Raw genomic sequence first — 23,066 nt, 5'->3', positions numbered from 1 at the left:
TCTAAGGAAAATGTTTCAGCGCCATACGACTGCTGCCTTGCGCTACCTATTCCTTTTATGTTAGAAAATCACCACTCGTTCGTCCCAGGAGTGCGGGTAGGGAAGCTGCAGAAAATGCTGCCTAAAAATTGGAACAGAATTGCCTGTATTAGAGCTGGATCCTGCAAAGGAAAAATTAAGTGGCTTTAGAGCAGGGGTAGGCAACCTATGGCATGTGAGCTTATTTTGAGTGGCAGTAACGCTGCCCGGGTCCAGGCCACCGGTTCGGGGGGGTTCTGCATTTTAATTTAATATTAAATGAAGCTTCTTAAACATTTTAAAAGCCTTATTTACTTGACATACAGCAACAGTTTAGTTATATGTTATAGACTTATAGAAAGAGACCTTCTAAAAATGTTCAAATGTATGACTGGCACACAAAACCTTAAATTGGAGTGAATAAATGAAGACTCGGCACCCTACTTCTGAAAGGTTGCCGACCCCTGCATTAGAGCACGGCAAGAAAATCATTTTGTGTGTGTGTATCTATCTATAATTAATTAATTTCTTGCCTTATATAATTTTAACATGATGATAGTATAATATAGAGACATTTTATTTTTGAATTCCACATATACATAGATACAATTGTAATTATATATATATTTAGTTTCTAATTTTTAATGGTGTGTACACACATATAAACATATATAGGGAATTAAAAATAAGAAGCTAAATTCCAGCAGAAAACTTTTTTATTGAGCTCCAACTGTTCTTCTGTTATTCATAACCCAGTTTCCTCTCTCACAAAGAGACCTTTTGCATGGTTTTTCCTTCTGCCTCTATAACAGCTGCTCTCAGTGTTGTATCCTGAGTGATGATGAGGTTCTGAAAGTGTTTTTTTGGAACAGATGGCCAGGAGAGAGCTGGGGAATGTGCCAGCAGAAAGCTGGGGAATGTGCCAAATCCTGCAGTGACTGAGTGCTTTGGGTTCCAGCTCGCGTGCCTTTCCCCTGCCCTCTGCCCTAAGTGGCGCCAGCAGGACTTCCCAACTAGCACTCTGAACATCTGGAGTCTGCGACTGCCAGGAGAGAGAGGGGGGGGGGGGGGGCTCCCTGCTCCAGCTTAGCTTCCATGTACTCAACAATGTTACTGACTAACAGAACAACTAATCAAAAACAAAGAAGACAGGGAAGGAAAGAAAAAAGAACCTTGCAAGTTAAACAGCTGCCGCCACACAGAAAAGCAAATTTATGCACTGCATCGGGTTAACAGTTAACATTATATTTAGAAAGATAATGAAACAAGCTCTGCTATCATTCAAAAGTTTGAGCGGGTGGTGGCAGTGGAGCTGCCACTCTCCTGTATGCAAGGGGTAGCCTACCAAGCATTGTGTGGTGAATTATTTGTGTGGGATACTTAGTGAGGTACCCTGCTCCCGCGCCCCACAAGAGGTCATGGAGAGGCTGGCCAAGGGGAATGCCACAGCCGCTGTGTGCGCCATGGAGCCATGCTCAGGGGTGGGGATGAAAGGGGGTTTGGAGTGAAGTCTGGAGAGAAGGCAGCAGCATGGCTGGTGTATCCACAACTTTGTAGATCCACTGGTGAAATCCTCTTGCAGAGTCAGCAACCATAGTACAGATCGTGAGTTATAACAGCAGCTAGGTTAGTGCTCAGTGGCCTGAGATGAGGATACGGCCATTTACTCAGACTTTATGTCCTAGGCACTGCCTGTTTGTAGGGATGAGTGGGGGAGGAGGGAACAGAACAATGAAAAGGATCATTTGTGGTAGTGGAAGAAGGAGGATCCATGATCCAACGTGTGCGGCCATAACTGTGTAATGAATGAAGCTTGTTTGTATTGTGTGCCACTCTTCTATACAGCAATAGTGTGTAGTTAGCACTCTACCAGGGCCGGATCCAAAGCCCACTGCAATCAGGGGAATCTTTCCATTGACTTCAGCGGGCTTTGGATTGTGTTCTGTAGGTGTGTGGAATGCCACACAATATAGAAAAATATAATACGTATTCTCTTCTCTGGCCCACCCTCTGCAGCTTTTATGTCCACAACGCTCACAAGAATGCCAACGGAGAGTTGTGCCCGAGACTACAGGATATTCCCTATCCCACTGAGTCTGTTTCAAAGGAGCTTATTACCCCATCTCTGTAAGATACAGAGTGGGACTCCCTGTGCTGAATTCTGCCCATGGATGAGCATCCACGTCTCCCATTCACTGGGATTCGTGCATGTGTCTTCAAGAGCAGGAGGTGGCTCAAATGATTTATATAACAGATTGAAAGGCAATTTTAAAAAATGAAGACGTTCATAAGAATCCTCTCTCCCCCTGTGCTCCCCATAGCCCACGGCCATTTATTTTACAAAGAGGCATTTGAAGTCTTTCATTTTACCCTTGGTTCCTTTTAAATAGGATCGCCAAACACCCCTTAGTCAAGTCTCAGCTAGAACAGCAGCATAAATTGCCAGATCACCTTGTGTTTTAGATGTAAGAGGAGCATTTTCTAGCATAAAAGGTTTCAAAGGATAAATCCAACTCTTCTAATTAAGACAATGGAGTGAAAAGAAAAAAATCCAAGTCTGAGCAATAGTCTAATGTCCGGAATAGCAGATAATTCAACATCAAAAACAAAGCAAAAGGCTACACATCATCAGCAAATTCAACATCTGGAGCCGTTGCCTGTCAAAACAAACCCCAATCAGCTACTTTTGTGTGAAAAGCTCACAGTGCCATAGCACATTCTGTAACCTGCCTGAGAATTGAGAATGACATGAAAGAAGGAGACAAACCACAATAAAATAAAGATGACAGTAGATAAAGATACTCGTGGATGAAGTGAAGTGAAGGACATTGCTTGGGGACTTGACTGTCTTTACTTGGCTCGTTATAACTTTAAAGAGCAAAGAACAAACAACCCAAAGTCGATAATTCAGCAGAACTACCTAGTGAATCACAACTTTTGAAAACTGATTAAAAACACACTGAGATCTTGGAAAACGTGCTGACTTCAAAATTAACGAGAGAGCAGTGGTTTTGGTCCAAGACACTGTATCCTTATCCAATAGTCTAAGGAAGACCCCCCCCCGCAGAAGAGAGATCTTTTTACACCACCTGAAGTCCAGAGCTCAGTTCTTTTATGAACAAATACCCCAGCCTTTTAATTTACTAATGATTTCAGTGTTTTTATATCTGATATTTACTATGCTATGGATATTTACTATACATTTGCTATGGATTATGGGGCTAGAGGGAAGGCAGAGGAAATTAAGTAGATTCCCATTTTAGGTATAAAGAAGTGGGTTTTTCCTACATTTAAATAGATTCACTTCACCCCATTTTTAAAGGCTAAAGATCACATTCGTGTAATTTAAAGGTCCCAATCCAGCACCCTTTTATGTCAAAAGGAGTCTTTCCACTAGCTTCAAAAGGTGTCAGATTTGGCCCTAGCAGTGACAAAATTGCCCCTGGATGTACTTTCATTGGCACCAGGGGAAGCTTCCAAATTCTGCTAACCAACAGAAGTGCTGGTTTGCCCTCAGCGCTCTGACTGGTTGCTGGAATTATTGACTGGTTAGTGTGTCCAATCAATGCCTTAGTTTTGGCCTTAGCCTCGACTGAGCGCCTTCTTGCCAGCATATTAGGAAATACTGACCAGGATAACGTGACACTTGTTGATTCAGCTGGAAGAGTCTGCTTTGCTGAATAGAGACTATGGGCCTAGTTCGGACCTTGGATAAATCTGAGGATGTTTCCTGAAATGTTCCCCTTCCCAGCTGGGACCCCTAAACAAAAATGTTGTGTTTGTGAGACTCAGAAATAGAAACTGATCAGTCTGGTATCAATGTGTAGAAGACAAAGCCCCTCCTCCTATTTCTGAGCAGGCATTTGGGGAGGGCTGGGCTTGCATTTCTTTGGGAATTTGAGGGTTAGGAAGATTTTGTTTTGTGATGTGATTATTGTTGCTGACTAGTGGTTGTATGTGAGGGGGGGAATGTGCTGCTGTCCGGTGAGAGTTTCTGCAAATGGGAGAGATCTTCTTTTATGTTCGAGTGAAACTGAGAATAAATAGCATAAATGTCAGGATTTAGATGTTTAGTTGTTTATTAGAGACCAGTCCAAACCTAAACCACAGCTCCGAACACCCATGAACCTGGAGCAGTTTGAAATCTGGAACTTTTACGTTTTTAACCCTTCTTTTAGTTTCCATAATCTTGGACAATGGTTCTCAAACTACTGGAGATCCCTCATCCAAAAAACTGGTCTGCCATCCACCATCTCCTGATCCTTTGCAGCTTGGTGGGGTGCTGAGTTTGGGGCAAGTGAGGCACTGGTTCTGGGCTGTGCTTCTTTTCTCTCGCTCCACCACCCACACCAGCCATCAGCACTATTTGAAAAGGCTGTGAAGCTGACTGTCCTGTCCTCTGCCACGACTCTGAGCTATGCAGGACAGGAGGGAGTAAGGGATGGGACTGCTGCCCTGTGGGGCTGAAGGGGATGGAGCAGGGACAGGTGACAACAGGAGGCAAAGAGAGGTAGAGAATTGGTCTCTTTCTGCCCCTGCCATAGGTTCTTCTCACCGTGACATTACACCGTTTTTTTTCTTAACCTGTGGGATAAGACCATCCAGGTGATCCATTGCAACCCACCCTATTGGTTAAGAAACAATGACGTAAAGTGTTAGCAATATATGTAAGGAATGTCTCAGTTGACTCTGTCCTCTGGACCTTTCAGTGTGTCTCAGCCTGATTTCTGTCGGTATTTTAAACAGTAACCATCTTGGAGCACGGGATTTGTCTTTTGGTGTATGTCTTGTATGGAACAGAGTACAAAGGTGTTCTAAGTCATAAATATTAATCATGTCCGCTAAAGGAAGAGGCCAGGAGAGTGTAATTCTGTTTTATTTATAAATTGGGTTTCTGAAAAAAATATTTGTTGAGAAAAAACGAGGAAACCTTTCTGAATCAGAGGTAGATCGTACTACAACTAAAGGTGGTGAACACTGCTCAGCTTAGCTGTCCATTCATCCATGAAAGTCCTGCTGATTTATTATCCTGCATGACAACTGGGTACAGAATGCAGAGGGAAGTTCAATTCAAGTTTACAAAACCCTTTTTGTCGTAAAACTCTGAACAAAGACATCAATCACTCTTTTAATTTACCCATGTCACTTTCCAAGAGGAAAACTGGCAGAATGCTCAGTTTCCTCTTTAACATGGCTTGATGATGATTTCCCCTAATTGGTTCAATGTTAAGTAACCTGAAGGAATGCAATGTGTAATTAGATTTAGTGTTGTTTCCCCAAGATACCCATATGTTCTTCAGGTCAGACATCTCGCTAATGTGTTTATATGTACAGTGTCTCCATTAGCTACTTCTTTTTTATTTTGTTGTCAGACGATTTTTTTGGAGATAAGCGTTAGATTAAACAAAACAGAAAACACAGCTGAATGATTGTGTTTTATGATCTACAAAAGGCGACCCAAGGCGGGTTTGTTTTAACAAATAACAGCCATGAGACAATGCTAATAGGATCGTGGTGATGTTAAAGTGTGTTGGGCAAGTAGTGAGAGGAAGAGCTTGGCCCAGAGAATAGGAAGAATGGAAAAGTTTTTGATTAGAGAGGAATGTGGTTGTTACAAGATCACACAGATCGGGGGGGGGGGGGGTGTGAAGGGGGCAAAGAAAACCAAAAAATGGGGAAAGAATAAGGAATAAAAATAAGGAAATGTTCAAAGGATGGACAGAGAAGGAAACCAGCTTGGATTATTTGTGTTATTTTGTTCTCTTGAAACATACCTTCCTTTTTTTAGATCTCCCTTCTGCCTGCAAGGTCCTAGTGCACTGCTCCACGCATTCTGAGAAGCTCATGTTACTGTGGTCAGCGCTGTAATCCATGTCAGCTAGTCTGGCCAGGGAAAGGATATAGTTACAGGCTATTCTCAAAATGGCCAGTTTGGACAACTTTTGACCATAAGAATAGCAGGGAACCTAGAAAGGGTAACAGGAAAAAAAAAATTAGGCCAGACAAATAAAATATCTGTGCTTGAAGGCATGATAAAACAATTGTAGGTTATTTATTTAGCAGTTGTTTAACATAAATAGGAGTTTGACTGATAAAAGGCCATATGGTGCCATCAGTTTTTTTAAAGAGAACTCCCCTGCTGATCTCCATGGGAATGAAACCAGTGTGAAATGTCTTGATTTCAGCAGGGGCAGTTTTGCTTAAAATCTGATGGCAGGATATGGCCTGGAATGTTTACTCTAATTCGGTTTTGTGCTCAGTTGCCTGGCTGGTTTCATTTGGATACTGCAACCTTTGTGCCAGATTCTGATTCCCTCACTCACACTGAGTAGCATCTTATTTCACAAGCAACCATGCTGACCTAAGTGGGACTCCTTGTAGAGTACTGTACTATAGTACGAGCGAGTGAGGGTATCCGAATCTGGCCCCTTGAGCTTTGACAACAACGATCAGCACTTACAGCAGACGTAGATGCAAAAATACAGCATCGTTGTTGAGTAGAACCTTGAGACAGTAATTCTCGCTCAGGTAATCCACATGCCATAAATCTGATGAAAGACCCAGCAGTCTCACCCCATTTCTCAGCCAAGATTTAACAGCAGAGGGCTGTGGTGAGGTCTTATATTACGAATAACTTAAGACTTTCACAGGACATACTCCTGAATGTTTTCTAGTATAATATAAAGTATTTGAATAATAAAAACTAATAATAATAAATTAATAAAAATAACTGGCACTTAAATAAATTACAATAGCCTTGATTTATTTAAAATCTTAAGTACATGCTTATCTTTAAGACATGAGTAGCCCCACCATATTCAGGTCCAATTTTAAAGAGAACTCTCTCAGCTGAAGTCAATGGTATTCTTGTGCTTTGCTGGACTGGAGCCTTACTCATCAATTTACAGAACTCCCAGTGGGCCTTGCACTCAGTGAAAATCAGTGAGATTCTCCTGCATACAGAAAATTGGACTCTGACGCCTGGTATACACTACAGAGTTAAGTTGATGTAAGGAAGCTTATGTCAACCTAATTATGTCAGTGCACACTCTACAGCTTTGCTCCCGCCGATGTAGGTGCCCTACTACACCAACATCATAACTCCACCTCCACGAGAGGCGTAGCAGCATCTGTGCAGATACTGCATTACTTAGATCAGCTATTGGCTGTCACCCCAGGGCAGGTGGGAGGGCTCTAAGGGACTAGGGAGCCGAGGCAGGGCGCAGCTGGGCTCCCGGTGGGGAACTGCGAACAGAGCCTCCACACTGCCTCTCTTTAAGTCAGTGGAAGCACTCTTGGTGAGGACGTACACCACCGACAGAAGAAGTGCAGTATCAACATGAACCAGCACAGTAATTACTGCCGTGGCTGCAAGTTGACCTAACACAGGTTGACTTAAGTTTGTAGTGTAGACATGCCCTGAGTTATTTACCTGAAATCCATCCCTGTACGCTAGTTACCCAGATTGTCTGTCAATCTAAGATTTTATACTATACTTATCACTGGAATACCTGAACTCTTCTGTAGTGTCTGACTGCCCAGCAGAGTCCTTTTCACCCTGATCCTGGGGTGTTTGAAAATTGGGGAAGCTTCCTTTGTGCTTTTGCCCTTCTCATCCATGTCTCTCCCCCTAGGTTGTCTCCAGGTCCGTGAGCAGATAATGCAGAGCATACAACCAGTACTCTGAACCAAATTCATCCCTAGTGTAATGCTATTGATTTTAATGAAGGGATTACATAGGGCCTCCATGTCCAACGTGTTTGCCAAACACATAGTCTCTCGGCTTGTTGGATGTGGGTTTGTATGATGAGACATCAAGGAGTATCTTGCACTTCTCCAGAAACAAGCAAACAATCTTAACAGGATTTTCCTCAAATTTTTAAAATGTATAGCACAGTATTGGTAATACTGGGGATGTACGGAACCTGCTCTTCTCTCTCTCTTTGGAAAACCCGTCTTCCACTTGGTGGCATTCTCACAGCACATGAATCAGGTACCCACTCTAATGTTTACTAAGTAATAGAACCACCTCCTGTGTTCTGTTGTATTGGTGTGCTGAGGAGAAGACGCTTTCCTTTATGCCAACAGCAAGCCAGGATCACTCTATAGGAGCACTCAAAACATTCTCATGTAAGAGTCATGTTAAGCATCATCCATAATGCTCCACGGTAAATCAGTGACCTGGCAACAAATGGAACACAAGACTTCTATTGGCACTTAAGCCTGGGCTACACTAGCAGGGGAGTTAGAACTAAGATACGTAACTTCGGCTACGCTATTCGCATAGCTGAAGTCGACATACCTTAGTTTGACTTAAATGACTATCCTCACGGCGGTGTGTTGAGGTGGAGTACAGGTGTCGATTCGGGGACTGATTTATCGTGTCTAGATGAGACGTGATAAATTGATCCCCGATACATCGAACACTACCTGCCGATCCGGTGGGTAGTATAGATGTACCCTTAGTCTTGTGTTCTCTCCATTAGTCCACAATTTCTTCCAACAGCCTGTTTACTTGGCTTTCAAGAGCTCCCTGCCTACTCTCAATCCTTTGTTGACACTTGCAGCTACTCACTGTGCTTCATTTCCAGTAGCACCTGGCCTACAACTCCACAATGGACTTAAGCTGGGCATTTTTCTTATTAAAGAAGAATCCATCGCAGTGACAAAAACAAAATATCTTATCATTGGAAGGGTATGACGGGGCCAATGAAAATCTCAGATCAAACAGAAGTCACAGCTGATGATCAAAGCAATATGGAGAGCAAAATGGAAGGCTTCAATGAAAAGTGGGAACGATTTCAAAGTTAGAGCAAGAAAGTTAAATCAAGTGGAAATAAAATGGACCATGAAATACTTGAGCCTGACGCACACATGTCCTAAACTTACAAAACAAAAACTGGAGGAAAATACCTTTTCCCTCCTTTGCTTCCCCTCCCCCTCTCTTTTGTTTTAAGTTTTTTTTTTTTTTAAAAAGAACAAATTATTTTGTGAACCATGTTCATTACAAAGTTCAAGAAAGATCCTGTGTTAAAATCCTAGAGAAAATCATCAGCTGGGATTAGAAGACACTTTTTTTCCGTGCACTGTGACAAGGTATAAATTGGAGCAGCCCCGAGAGAAGGGTTTATTCAAGAGTGTGCACACTCGGAGAATTTCAGCTTTTCAGAGAGGATCAGAGAGCAGGATGGCAGGTGCACTACAGGAACACAGTCAGATATGGGTTTTCTTTCTAGCAAGAGTGTTAGAATAGCTGTTTCCGAGGACCACTTCCTACCTTGACTCAGATTTAATGGGGGAATTATAAAGAGGCTTGTGTGTTAATTATGAATAGATCTGAGACACAAAGTTCAGACCTGGATCCAAACATTCCCCAAAGAGGGGAAGTTCAGACTGGGGTTGTGGTATTCGCCCATCTGTAAGAAAAAGCCAGAAGTGGGTTGACAAGCAAATAGGTGTTGAAGTCTTGCAGAAGTGGGCTGACAGGCAAATAGGTGTTGAAGTCTTGGCTATGCACATGTGATGAGGAAGGACTCTTTCAAGAGCAGGTTTAAGTGTTAAGAACTGGTTCTATATTAGAGTAGAGATTTACTGCCTGATTCTACTCTCACACTGGTGTAACACCAATATTGGTGTCAGTGATACATTGATTTACACAGGCATGAGCGAGAGCAGAAGCAAGCTTCTAATTTACTCTTTTAAAGAAAGCAAACCTTTTCTTGCAGCCACACCACCCCTGGCTCATCAGATCTCAGAAGCTAAGCAGGATCAGGTTTAGCTAGTGCTTGAATAGGGGATGTACGAAGATTTAGGAGGAACATAAGAACAGCCATACTGGATCAGATCACTGGTCCATCTAGCCCATTATCCGGTCTTCTGACAGTGGCCAATACCAAATGCTTCCGAGGGAATGAACAGAACAGGGCAATTTATTGTCCCCTATTGTCCAGTCCCAGCTTCTGGCAGTCAGAGACGTAGGAACACCCAGATCATGGGGTCTGTCTCTGATCATGTTGGCTAAGAGCCATTGACGAAACTCAAGTATCAGAGGGGTAGCCGTGTTTGCTGCTTTTACAGATCCAGACTAAGAGTCCTGTGGCACCTTATAGACTAACAGAAGTTTTGGAGCATGAGCTTTCACGTATGCATCCGACGAAGTGGGTATTCACCCACGAAAGCTCATGCTCCAAAACTTCTGTTAGTCTATAAGGTGCCACAGGACTCTTTGCTGCTTTTATTGATGGAACTATCCTTCATGAACTTATATAATTTTTTTTTTAACCCAGTTATACTTTTAGCCTTCACAGCATTCAATGACAAGGAGTTCCACAGGTTGACTGTGCAATGTGTGAAGAAGTACTTCCTTATGTTTGTTGTAAACCTACTGTCTATTAATTTCATTGGGTGACCCCTGGTTTTGTGTTATGTGAAGAGGTAAATAAGACTTCCCTATTCACTTTCTCCACACCATTCATGATTTTATAGACGTCTAGCATGTCCCTTCTTAGTCGTCTCTTTTCTAAGCTGAATAGTTCCAGTCTTCTTAATCTCTCCTCAAACTGAAGCTGTTCCATACCCCTAATCATTTTTGTTGTCCTTCTCTGCACCTTTTCCAATTCTAATATATCTTTTTGAGATGGGGTGGACAACTGCATGCAGTATTCAAGGTGTGGGTGTATCATGGATTTATATAGTGGCATTATGATATTTTCTGTCTGTCTATCCTTTTCTTAATGGTTCCTAACATTCTGTTAGGTTTTTTGACTGCTGCTGCCCATTGAGCAGATGTTTTCAGAGAACTATCCATTCACTATGGGTGAGTTTACTCATAAATGCATGGGCAGGGGGATTTCTAAATTTCAGACTATGACAGACACTTAATTAGAATGTTCCCTTCATCTCTCTTTCCCCCGTTGCTTCCCAGCTAGTAGCACAGCCTCCAATTTTACGTATAGAGGAGTTAGGAAGGAAGATTTCTCTAGTATGAAATATGCTGTTGCCTGCCAGAAAGGCAAGGAAATTGGCACTACTCTGTATTTATCTATGTTAAGAAGACACTGAGCTGATATCCCAATGGCAGCTGAAGTTTGGGCCCCGGGATTAATTAGTTAATGTTTGTAAAGTTTGTTGGAGTCCACAAGGGCTAAGTACTATTATTGTTTCCTTGTTCCCCAGACAGGCACAGGCTGGAAGCAATGCAGAGAGCACACTGTAGAAAATGTACCATAGGGAATAACTCTGCATTCGCAGGAGGATGGATGGGATCTGATGAAACAGGTCTGTTCCATCTCTGATAGCTATGATTCAGAGGCAATGCTTTTAGAACCCAAAGATGCTCCATTTAAAGCCAATGGGAAGTTTGCCATTGGCTTCAGGGGATTAGGACCAGGCCCTCAGCCAGCTCTGTGCTCTCTTGTGTCCGATCCTGTCCTATCCCACTAAAGAAATAAAGTATGTAAGACGCATCCCATCCCCATCACTGGAGGGAAAGATGCTGTAACATGAGGCCACTGAGAGTGGTGTGGAGCAAAGTAAGGGGAAGTTTACACAGCTAAAGCTACACAAGGGCTACTCTACCTGAGCTAGCTTGAATCCAGCTAGCATGGGTAACAATAGCTGTGAAGAAAACACAGAACAGGCTAACAAGCAGAGTCTGTACCCCAGGTCTGGGACGGGCTTGTTCTACCTGCGCAGCACTGTATTCACTGGCATTGTTACCCACCCTAACTGGACTCAAGTTAGCGGGGGTAGGCTAGCTTGTACACAGCTTTCGCTATCGGCTTACCCTAAGTGGGGAAAGTGGTGGGTACAGGATCAATTAACAGTTCCCTCAATTAGTAGGACAATAGATATAGTCACAGTAACTGGCCAGATCCTCAGCTGGAGTAAATTAGAGGCACTCCATTGACTTGGATGGAGTTATGCCAATTTATATCAGCTGAGGATCTGGCGCAATATTTCCCTTCTATTATCAAAAGAACATGTTCATTTTTGTACAAATACATTACGAGGTCATACAAATAAGCACTATGTCTCCCATTCCACTCTCTCTTTTCACTGGTGTAAATCAGGAGCAACTCTAGCAAAATCAGTGGAGTTCCACCACTGTAATGCTGCATAAGTGACAGAAGAATCAGGCCCTGGATAGAGCTGATCCTGCTCTGTTGCACTGCTGTAAGTCTGGACTAACTTCACTGCCTTGCATGGACTTGCTCTGGATTTACATAAGTGTAAATGAAAGCAGAATTTTGCCCCATCTGTAGAGTTGATAAGGCAACGATAGGCAGCAAAATGTACATGCTTCCAATACACTATAAAGCAAGACCTCCTGACAGCAAACTGCCTCTACAATGTGCCATAATAAACTGTTGAATTTGCCTCTCTTTTAATTCCTCTGGTTTATTTTTGTGCTGGGAGTTAAAATATTTTAGAGCCCCACTGGGAAGGTAGTTGGCTGGCTTCTCGATGAGTCCTTTTAGAACACGTAGTGTAACTTAACTGTCTCATTGTTTGTGTTGAGCAATATGCCAAAAAAATTTCCAGAAAGTTCACATGAATGTCTAATGCTTAATAGCACGGGCTTTCTTATATCACTCCTTCCAACCTGAGATGAGTTAGTGTTTCCACAAGGGTTCCGCAACCTGACTGGGGTACTGGCAGGATAGGGGAGTGAGGAGGACTGTTTTTAAGCTCCCACCCAAGCCCACTGCTGGGTCTGGTGGGGACAACTGTTTGCTGGATTTACTCCTAGAAGAAGCTTCTCTACTGTCTCTCTCTGTTGCATAATTTCCCTAGGACTTGGAGAAAGGCAGCAGCATGCCTGGGACAGCAAAAGTGACAGCTCACCACCGTGACAAGTTTAAGAACATGTCCAAAACATCATCACATGTTCCCAAATTGTTATTTAAAGGAACGGGTTATTTGAAAAGGGCTGAGGATGAGCATGTTTGGTTTTGTCCAATAGCACGTGCAGGTGAGTGAGTGTGTGCGTGTCATGAAATGGATGCGTAAATAAACAAGAACTAGCACAAGCCACTGATTTTTTTTTTGTTTTGTTTTAATTCTCTGGATATGGATTTTTTTTACTGTTACATTATCTGCCCTGTTTGCTCCAAGTGCACCTGGGATCCCAGACCATGATTTGTTTGTATTACGGCAGTACCTTGGAACCCCTGGCAAGGAGCTGTGTCCCATTGTGCTAGGTACTGTGTAGGGCTGGTGAAGAATGTATGTGGACAGGGTTCACGTATTCCAGATAATCTGGTGGTACCTTCTGGACTTAAACTCTGTGATTCTCTGAGCAAGGATATCTCCAGTGCTGCAGCCCTCCCACTGCCCTGTAAGAGATTTCCCATAGCTAGATATGCCTTATGCATGTCCAGGTGATTTACAGGTACAAGCTGGCAGGCAATGCTATATAGTGCATAGGATTATTCCTACGTAGCAGAAAACCCTGATGTTTATTTCAAGTATGGGACTGGGCCCTACTGGTGTGTCCACACTGCAGCTGCAAGGCGTGCCACCCAGCCTGGGTAGACAGACTTACTCTAGCTCAGCTCAAGCTAAAAATAGCGATGTGGATGTTGTGGCACCAGGAGCAGCTCCAGTGAGCCACCCGAGCTTGGACCCAGGGGGCCAAATTCAGCTCAGGAGTAAGTGATTAAGCATCACTGAAGTGGCATCTGTTTACGCCAGGGCCAAATTTGGTCCCCCTGATCCTTCTGACTCATCTGCCAAATCTGGATTATTGTTCTGCTTCTCTGTGAGCATCTCTGCTGCTGCTCTGGCCAGTGTCCCCAGGTGTCTGTCAACAAAGTGCCTCCTGGAAAACAGCTTCTCAGCAGTGCTGGCTGCCACATGAGAAAACTCTACCATCTCACTGAGGAGCAGGGACCTGCTTCCCTATGCCTCCCTCTGCATATGAACGCTGCTTTCCAAGTTATGCTGGGGGCAGAATTAGACAGGACTGGAGTGATAACACTAACATTATTGATGAATCAAGCTGTGGCCAACACACAAATTGGGCAAGGCACAAAGCACACGCAGGACATGAATGAAGGTGCTGACAATAACAGTATTGGTGATTCGGTGGTTACGCACTGTCCCACCTCACTGCCACTGTAGCTGCTGAAGAGGATAATTTGAGAGCAGACTAGGGTCAAGCAGGGACTGGGGGTTGGATCCAATACCCACTGATGTCAATAGGAGTCTTTCCTCTGATTTCAGTGGGAGTTGGATCAAGCCCTAGGGGAGGGGAAAGGATAACTGACTGTGTCTATAACAGAAAGAGACAATACATATTGTCAGTCACGGGATTTTGTATCAGGTGACAAAGGCAAGTAGACATCAAGCAATAACAGGCAAAAGGCTGTGTTCTCTGTGTAACATTTTCCCTTAGTTTGGGGAGGTGTGTTGGAGTTTTCTCTGTTTTCTTTACTTTCTTCTCCCTTGTTCTGTTGCCCAGCCTTGTGTTATCTGTCTAATTTAGATTGTGTGTTGTTCATGGCAGGGGCCTTGTCATCTCCCTTAGCTGTAAAGTACCATGGACCCCCATGGCACTGGAAATCATAATAGTGTAACTTGGAAATGGTTTAAACCGCTAGCGGGCCAGATTAATGTAGCAAACTTCCATTGCTACACACAATGGAAGTACTACACCTGAAGAGCTCTGTTGGGGGATGCACCTTGAAGGCAGGGATCCTCCCTTGGGGGCACATTCAGCGCTTACTGAAGTCAGTGGGAGTCTCTCTGCTGACAGCATTGGAGAACAAACCCTGCCAGGCCGGCTCCAACCCACAGTAAAGTCAATGGGAGGCTTTTCAATGGCAGACAGATCAGGTCCTCAATCTGCTCCTGGTGACACACTGTAAGTGACCATCAGTGGGTTGAAGAGCTTAGACCTGTGGAAGTGGGATATCTTTTACACTCATTCAACTACCAGTGAGTAGCAGCCAAGGGAGGGACATGGACACCAACAGACAGCAGTGAAGGAATGCGAAAGGGAGACAAATTCAGCTCCCAGTAGCATAAAAAGCTGTGAAAACCGTGAGTAAAACATCCCTGGGACACACTTCAGACTGGTGCATGCTGAAGAGAAGGAAAGGGATACATATGTGGTGGTGGAAAGGTTTAGAAAAATGCTGACCTAGTTGAAGGGGAAGAATGAATTTGTGGAAACATCTGCTCCCAGTACAGCAAGTCCAACTCACTGGGACTCCATGGACCATATTTTTGAGGAGGAGTTTGTGAGAGGTGAACATCAAAAAGCTGCATATGTGACAACGTGAGCAGCTCTCCAGATCAGACAGAGAGATGCAGGCCTCCCCTCCTATCAGTGGAAATCTTGGTGCCATTTGAGTATTCTCAGCTCTTAAACTGGCTGTTCCAGAATTCAGCACCAGTGGGATGCAGATGAATGATATGGTGGAAGACTCTTCCACTTATTCTGGCATAAACACCTCTTGCTGCAAAACTGAATTTGTAAACTGAAATGGAGACACTGCTGCATTGTTGCTGGTTACTGAGCTAGCTTTCACAGTGTCTCCGGATCCTAGCCCAAATAGTAGAATGTCTGAAAACATCCTGACATGAGTGTTTCATTCATTTTGATACCATCATTCTGCCTCATTTGAACATGGTTTGGCCTGTTCTGATCTCACTCTTACATTACTGTAAACCTCGAGTATCTTCACTGAAGCCAATGGCATTTCGCCTGTATAAGTGAACTCAGAATGAGGTGAGATGGAACTTTGTTCTCATTAACAGAGCACGGGAGGCATGTCTTCTCCCTCCATAGCATCTGGGTTTCTGAAAGACAGTGGCCACCAGGAATGGCACGGGGTGCAAAAGAGTCTACGGAAACAGCCTTGTCATGTCACATGCTCAGATACCATGGTGATGGGTACAGTATAAGAACCGGAATAGACTAGAATACAAAATGGCCACACTGACATCACTAGGACAGGCAATGGAAGCTGAACGTTTTTCAGGATGGTGAACTGTGCGTTAATGAGGGAAACACCATGGACTTATATTTGAGGGTCTGTAGCAGGAGTGGCCAAACTTACTGACTCTTCAAGCCGCATACAATAATCTTCAGAGTTTGAGAGCTGCTAGACATGCACAATCTGCCCCACGAAGTAGCACCTGCCCGGGGGATGGGGCTTCTGCCCTGATACCCCCATGTGAATCTAAAGCCCTTAGACCCCCTCTCTGCAGGGCAGAAGCCCCTAGTCCCACCACAGGGCAGAAGACTCAAGCTCCCCTTCCCCTCCCCCACTCCCCATCTGGTAGGCAAAGAATGGGGAGGGGGTTGTGGAGGCTCCGTAAACCACATTTTAACTGTAAAACAGCCATATGCAGCTCATGAGCCACAGTTTGGCCACACCTGGTCTACAGATTGTAGCCTCTCTCTACTGCCTGTGAGACGAGGGAGCAGCAGCGAGAAAAATGAGCAAAAGCATTTGCACTATTTTAAAATGTTTCAGTGCATGCAGATAATGAGGCCCTTTTCTCATTTTCCCAGCATGGAGCAGGAACTACCCTGTTGATTCCAATAGTTTTTTGTGTTAGTGGGAAGATGTTGCTGTGAGGAAAGAGCCACAGATATCAGGGAATAACTTTTCCAGTGGCCAGTACCGAGAAGTCACTTGTGGAAATATCTAGGGACAGAAACTGCTGTTCGCTTGTGTACCACTCCAGTAATGCTCTTGACAGCATTGTCGTCTCAGCAGCTAGATACTACGTAGTGGCTAGGCAGTCTGGTGCCAAGGTACTATAGTGATGGATGCATTAGAAATGCAGGGAGAGAAATTCATGCTACTGGTGGCATAGATACAAACAGAAAGGACCCAGTGCAGTGCAGCAATAACCAACTGCTGCTCTAGTTTTAAAAAGCGGAGTTGCTTTCCAGAATATACAACTGCTCTTCTAACTCCCATCGCGGAGGAGAAGTCTGAACAGGGGAGCAGAGTGGGGATAGCTACATACTTAACAACACGCCTGGATTACTCTCTCCTTCTGCAAAACAACTGTGGTTGATTCTTCACCCCGCCAAGCAAAAAAACAGCCTTACTGCCATCTGGATAGCTAGCAAATACAGCCGAAACGTGTGTGCCATATGTGCACAGCTGTATAGTGTACATATGCCGCTGTGATCCATCTGCCCAGCATGCGGCATGCCAGTTGCTTGACTTAGGGTGGGCTGGGAAGGAGGATTCAGGAACAGGATGGAAAGAGAGAACATATTGCAGAGAAGCAATTTTTCTTCTCACTTCACAGGATTGAGCCACATGCGGCTTAGTAGCTATGGGCCCAATCCTGCAGCCTCTGCTTACGTGAGCACTCTAGCTGAGGCTGGTGCAGTGTCTTATATGAGATAAGGCTGCGGGATCAGGCCCTGTAGCCCCAAACCATTACCTCATAGTCGAATGGACAAACTCTGGTGAGCAAAGTCTATTTAAATCCATTTCATCACAAGCACAGTCTGAAAGTATGACTGTTGCACTTGCTTTCCAGCCCTCACCTCCCAGTTGCTGGTGTACAACGTGACACCTCTGCTTTGATTTCAGAGCTCCTGTTCCCTTCCCAAAGAAGGAGCGTAGGAAACAGAATCAGCAATGGTGACTCTCTTCTCTGCCACTTGCCGCCCAGCCTATGGCGAGGTATCGGTTTCAGTGCTTCAGGGAAAGAATCCCAGCTGCTTAAGAAATCGCTGCGTGATGACAAGGAAGGAATGGAGGAATAACTTAACAAATAAACTGAGGTCTGTGTGTAACCTTCTCCTAGTGGGCAGAGTATGGGGACTACCTCCTGTCCAGCATGCCGGGGGCAGGCATTAAGGCTTCACTTAGTTGAGATCTGCCAGTTTAATCTCTACAAATGAATCTCTGTATAATCCCTATCTGAGCTCTTTGCCCAGGAACGCAAGAAATGTCAGGCAATTCCTTACCTATGAATGCCTATATCATGCCACAATGGAAGACATTAAACTTGCTCTGTCCTATATACAGCTGCTCAGTACAAAACCGATCACCACAGTTTGAAAGCTGAGTTCAGGGCATAGGAGTGGGAAGGGGGTTACTAAACTGTCAGATTTTTTCAGATATACACCGTGGGCCTATCCTCAGCTGCTGTAAACTCCACTGAATTCAGCATGCTACAGAAGTAGTATCTGCTATAATTTTCCAGGTCTATCTGAATGACTCCTGGAAGGCCCTGCCATTTCGACATCAGATTTTATACAAGTGATGCAAATTGGAAGGCAGTGCTCTGCACATGGGCAGGACGGTTGCTCATCTGTTGGATCTTCCCCCTTGTCACATGTAGTGCCAAGCATGTTGTTGGCGGTTAACGAAAAACAAATCAAAACATCACTAAATGATGATCCATTGACCTACTCTCCTTCTCCGCATTGAATTGCCAGGAAAACCTGCCACGGCTTTTCTTAAGGGAAAACAACCCTCGTCTGGGGAATAAAGTTGTCTCTCCACAGCCCAGGCACCAGCCTGTTCAGAGTGCTTCAGCACTCACTTGGGGGCAATGGCTTTGGGGGTGAGCGGAGAGCTTAGGCCGCCCTCCATGCTCACTTGTTCCTTGTACTCTTGGCTGAATCCAGGGCTGAAATAATTTATGGCGATAGGGCCAAACCCAGGAGCTTAAGGACTTCGCATGAAATGCCCAGTTCCCAGAAGAGTCATGCCTCAGTGTGCTGCTTGCTTGGCAACGATGCAGACTGCCAGTGAGTTGGGAAATTAATGCCACTTTCCATTGTGGTTTTTTTTGTTTGTTACCTGGATGTCTGTCCATTGAGAACTGGACTGAGACAGCCACATGCATGGCACACAGGTCACTGAACAGACATAATGAGGCAGCAGTTTTTGAAAACAAAAATATATCAAGTGTCTAGTTTAAACTTACAAAAGGCTTAGTTTTGCAAAACTCCCTCTTACAATGTGTATACACAGGGCCTAGCACAGTGAGGCCACAATCTTAATTGAAGCTTTCTGCTGCCTCCACACTATCATTAATAATAATATCTTAACACAGGGACAAATCAGTGACTTTACACTGAAAAACTGCCCCATGATGAGCCTAATCGTGTTCCATTGAGGTCAATGGCACAACTTCTGTTTGCTTCAATGGGATTAGCAATGGTCCCTGTGTGTTCATAAAGTGGACAAGGCGCCAGGGGGAAATTAACTAATCACTCTGGGATAGGCAGTCACCCACCCTTAAAATCAAAATCATCCTTCAGAAGCTTTTCAGGCAGCAAAGCTAGAAACTTCACAAGATATTCCTTAAAGGGAGAGCACAAAGTAACCATGTACAGAAAAACTGGGCCTGATCCTGAAGCTCTCTCTCAGGTGACCCTGTAGAACAGCTCACATGGGTAAAGGCTGCAAGATGGAGCCCAAAGGGTCTGATTCAGGAAACCCTGCAAGTCTCACTGACACTAATGGGCCTGTTCATGTAAGCATGGGTTGCAGGACCAAGCTGAAAGGACCTTCTGGGAAATATGAATGTTCAGGACCTTGCAGGATCAGATCCTTGCTGTGACATGGGAACCTTATGTGACCCTGCCTGCTGTATCCTTCATATCCTTGGAATGCTCTTACTGGCGAAGGAACAAAAGCTGGCCAAGCATGGGGAACTGTTTTTTAATGGCTCTCTGCTTTTGGCAGGTAGGCCACTACAATGGAAAACAATTTAATTAGTCAACTAAGAGGAAGACTAAGCACTGAAAAGTGCTATTTTGGGGCTCACAAAATGTGATAGGTCAGAACCTCCCACTTCATTGCACACCTGGGATTGGTTTCGAGAACAGCTCAGTTCTCATTGCAGGCTCCAGTCCCATCTCTCTCTCCTCTTTCTTTCACAGGACCTGTCTACTCAGCTCATTTTGCCAGGTCTGGAGGTCATGTTATAACCCTCTTGGGTCTTTCTTGCTGGTGCAGACAGGACCAAATGATGTTCTAACTGTTATAGCCCTGATCTCTCCAGGCACTAAACTACTTTAGCGTCTCTGTAGACACATCCCAACCTAACAAGGGTGCTGCGAGAATAAATTCATTAATGGCTGTGGAACTCTTTGCAAAAGGATGTTGTGAAGGCCAAGACTATAGCAGGTTTCAAAAAAGAACAAGGTAAGTTCATGGAGGATAGGTCCATCAGTGGCTATTAGCCAAGATGGGAAGGGATGCTGTCCCTAGCCTCTGTTTGTCAGAAGTTGGGAATGGGAGACAGGAGATGAATCACATGATGAGTCCCCGTTCTGTTCATTCACTCTGGGACACCTGGCATTGGTCACTGTTGGAAGACAGGATATTGGGCTAGATGGATCTTGGGTCTGACCCAGAATGTACTGGGAGCTACTCAGATACTGTGGTGATGAAAACCCTACAACTAACTAACTAACATGAAAGGCTTCACTTTTGCAAGGTACATAAGCACGTGGACCTATTCAAGGGCTTAGAGTTAGGCACTCATGAACCTTGCTGAATGGGTCCAGTGTCACCAGACGGGGGGCTAGATGTGCTTTCTTCACACTAAGCTGCTTCACCCAACACCATGTTCAGAAGGTGACCATGTTGCAGCAACATTGTCCTGAGTATTATTTAACATTTCAGACATTCGCTTTCCCATTCAGGCAGGATGATGAGGATTTTATGTTTTTTTAAAAGAAAGCTTGTTCTTCACATTGGCTTAAAGGGTACCTTGAATATGGGTCATGTAGAATGATGAACTAGGCTAAGGATGTCAAAGAGGCCTCAAAAGTCAATGGGAGTTGATTTCCTTTACTCCTTTGTGTCTCTTTAAAAATTCCCAGCCCAACTCTTCCAGGTAAACAGCAAGAGTGAGGTGAGCTATTGTGTCATAAGGTGGGATTTAGGCTTCATCGTGGTTCACAACTTTGGAAAACAGTTTGCTCCAGCTTTCTCTCCACCCCCTGCCTAGTATAAATAAGCTGCCCATATAAAAAGCCAGTGTGATTTCGGGGGGAGGTTTTTAAGAGTCAATTTTCAATCTCTCTCTCTCCTTAGCTGCTCTAACATTTAAAAAAAAAAGTTTTGATAACCACTGACCAGCCTGGTGAGCACTATTAATGGCTCTTGCACTCTGCCCTTATCCCTTGCTCCACTAAATCAGGCTGTATTTGTATTGTAATAATAACCCATGAAGCGAAGGCAGGCAACCCCAAATAAAGTTGAGTTTCAGAGCTTGTTCAACACACAGAAAAAGAAAAATATTGCTGGGAAAATATGAGTAAGATGAGGTATAATCAATAGGACAATGGGCTTGATTTAGGAAGATATAGTTTATCCCCAGCATGAAATTCTTTTGATAGAGGAATGCTGTATCCATGAGCAGTTTTTGGTGCTGAAAAAACGCAGTGTTAGATCCAAAGTTTTCAACTGTCCAGTAATTTGCTTTATAACCCCCATCCTGTGCAGAGTTAATACCCTACATTCTCTCAAACTACCCCCTCGACTCCTCTCCCCTCCTAATCTCATTAGGAATTAAAACAAAAACTCTTGCGCACAAAAAGTTTAGCGACCTTTTGGGCGAAGTTAAGTGTGACAAAGGTCACTGAAAGCGCCCCCCCGCCCCCTCGCGTGGAATGCCCAAGCAGCAGGGCATCTCCCGCAATCCGATGCTGATGTATGAGCGTTTATTTCACTGCCAGGCACACATCTTTAAAGAGACAAGCGGAGAGGCGCCCCCCGACAGCCCCCACTACACCCAGCAAAGCTTCAGGGAAGAGGACGAAACTGCACGGAGGGAGGGAGGGGGAGAGGGGGCTCACTCTCTTCTCCTTTGAAGTCAAACTTCTTTGGTGGGAGGGGGGAGCCCTGCCGCGGAGATGGGCCGGGCAGGAGGATGCCTGCCCGGTGTGATCGCTGGGCAGAGCGGAGGGGAGGGGGCCTGCGGGTACCTGTTTTCTCAGCGCCTCGAAGGCGGCGCTGATGGTGTGCACGCGGGTTCTCTCCCGGGCGTTCGCCAGCAGCCGCCGGGTCTGCTGGATGGCTTTGATCTCCGAGGCGACGCCGGCCGGTTCCCCCAGCCGTTTCCTAGGCGATGCGGCGGGACCGGGCGTGCTGCTGTAAGCTCCATGCGCCGCCGAGGCGTAGGCGCTTCCCAACGGGCGCTGCGGCGGCGGCGGACACAGGACGAGCCTGGACGCCAGGCGCTGCTCCCCCGGGCACGGCGGGAGCCCGTTCACAGCGGCGGGGGGGGGGGCCGGGGGGCCCCCGGATCCTGGCCCGCCTCCCCCCCCCGGAAGGCGCCTTTCAGCATTGTCCATACAGGCCACCGAGCGGGGCGCGCCGCTGCCTCTCTGCCTGCCAGGAGCTGCGTGTGAAGCTCCACCCCCCGTGAAGCTGGCCCAAGCCTCACCTAGCGCACAGGATGGATCGGGCGTCCAGCCGCGGGGCTCTCCGGCCTGGCCGCTCGCCGCACGACTTTCAGCGCCAACTTGAAACACTTTTGTAGCGGCGTTCGCCGGCGTAGCGCTTTGTGCTTTCCGCTTCAGCTTCTTCAGGGAACCGCCGACTCCTTCACAAGCACAGCTTGCCACGGCTCCTCGGCCAGAAGCGCATGTTTCTCAGATTGTTGGAACCTGCTCAGTGAAGTCCTGCCTCCTCTCGTTCCAGCGTCCACTCTGGCCTCACCCCCACCGCCTGGCTCTTCCTCAGCGGTGAGCAACGCGGCGCGGCACAGGCCGGCGCGGGTGGGCCTCATCCCCTGCAGCATCAGAATTTCCAGACTGAAGTCCCGTGCCGCATTGGCCGCATTACTTGGGGAGTGCACCTGCGCTCCCATTCTGTGGTTTGTTACCCTCAGTTTACATCAGAATCCCGTTGAGGAGATCAGTCAGGCAGCCGCCTGTGACAACTGACGCCTCGCACAAGCCAGGAGAACGTTCGCATCCTTGCTAAGCCCAAGTACAGATTGAGCTTTAAAGAAACAGGAAGCATTCCCCCGCCTCACCCCCCCCCAATCAGTTGTGACTGCCAATCTCCTTTGTCCACCCACCCAACTGGCTGTTT

At 45.4% G+C, this 23,066-nt stretch overlaps 1 protein-coding gene across 1 annotated transcript; it reads right to left on the bottom strand.

The window, feature by feature from the left end:
• Positions 1–68: 68 nt before the first annotated feature.
• ATOH8 (atonal bHLH transcription factor 8) lies at positions 69–22,839 on the bottom strand. The gene is given in 4 exon segments (XM_075066198.1): positions 69–161; positions 5,793–5,984; positions 21,953–22,564; positions 22,567–22,839. Coding segments are annotated over 4 exon segments (1,170 nt in total).
• Positions 22,840–23,066: the final 227 nt, after the last annotated feature.

This window comes from Chelonoidis abingdonii, chromosome 5 (genome assembly GCF_003597395.2).
Source record: "Chelonoidis abingdonii isolate Lonesome George chromosome 5, CheloAbing_2.0, whole genome shotgun sequence".
Classification (NCBI taxonomy): domain Eukaryota; kingdom Metazoa; phylum Chordata; order Testudines; family Testudinidae; genus Chelonoidis; species Chelonoidis abingdonii.
This window is presented reverse-complemented; position numbering and strand designations above follow the sequence as displayed.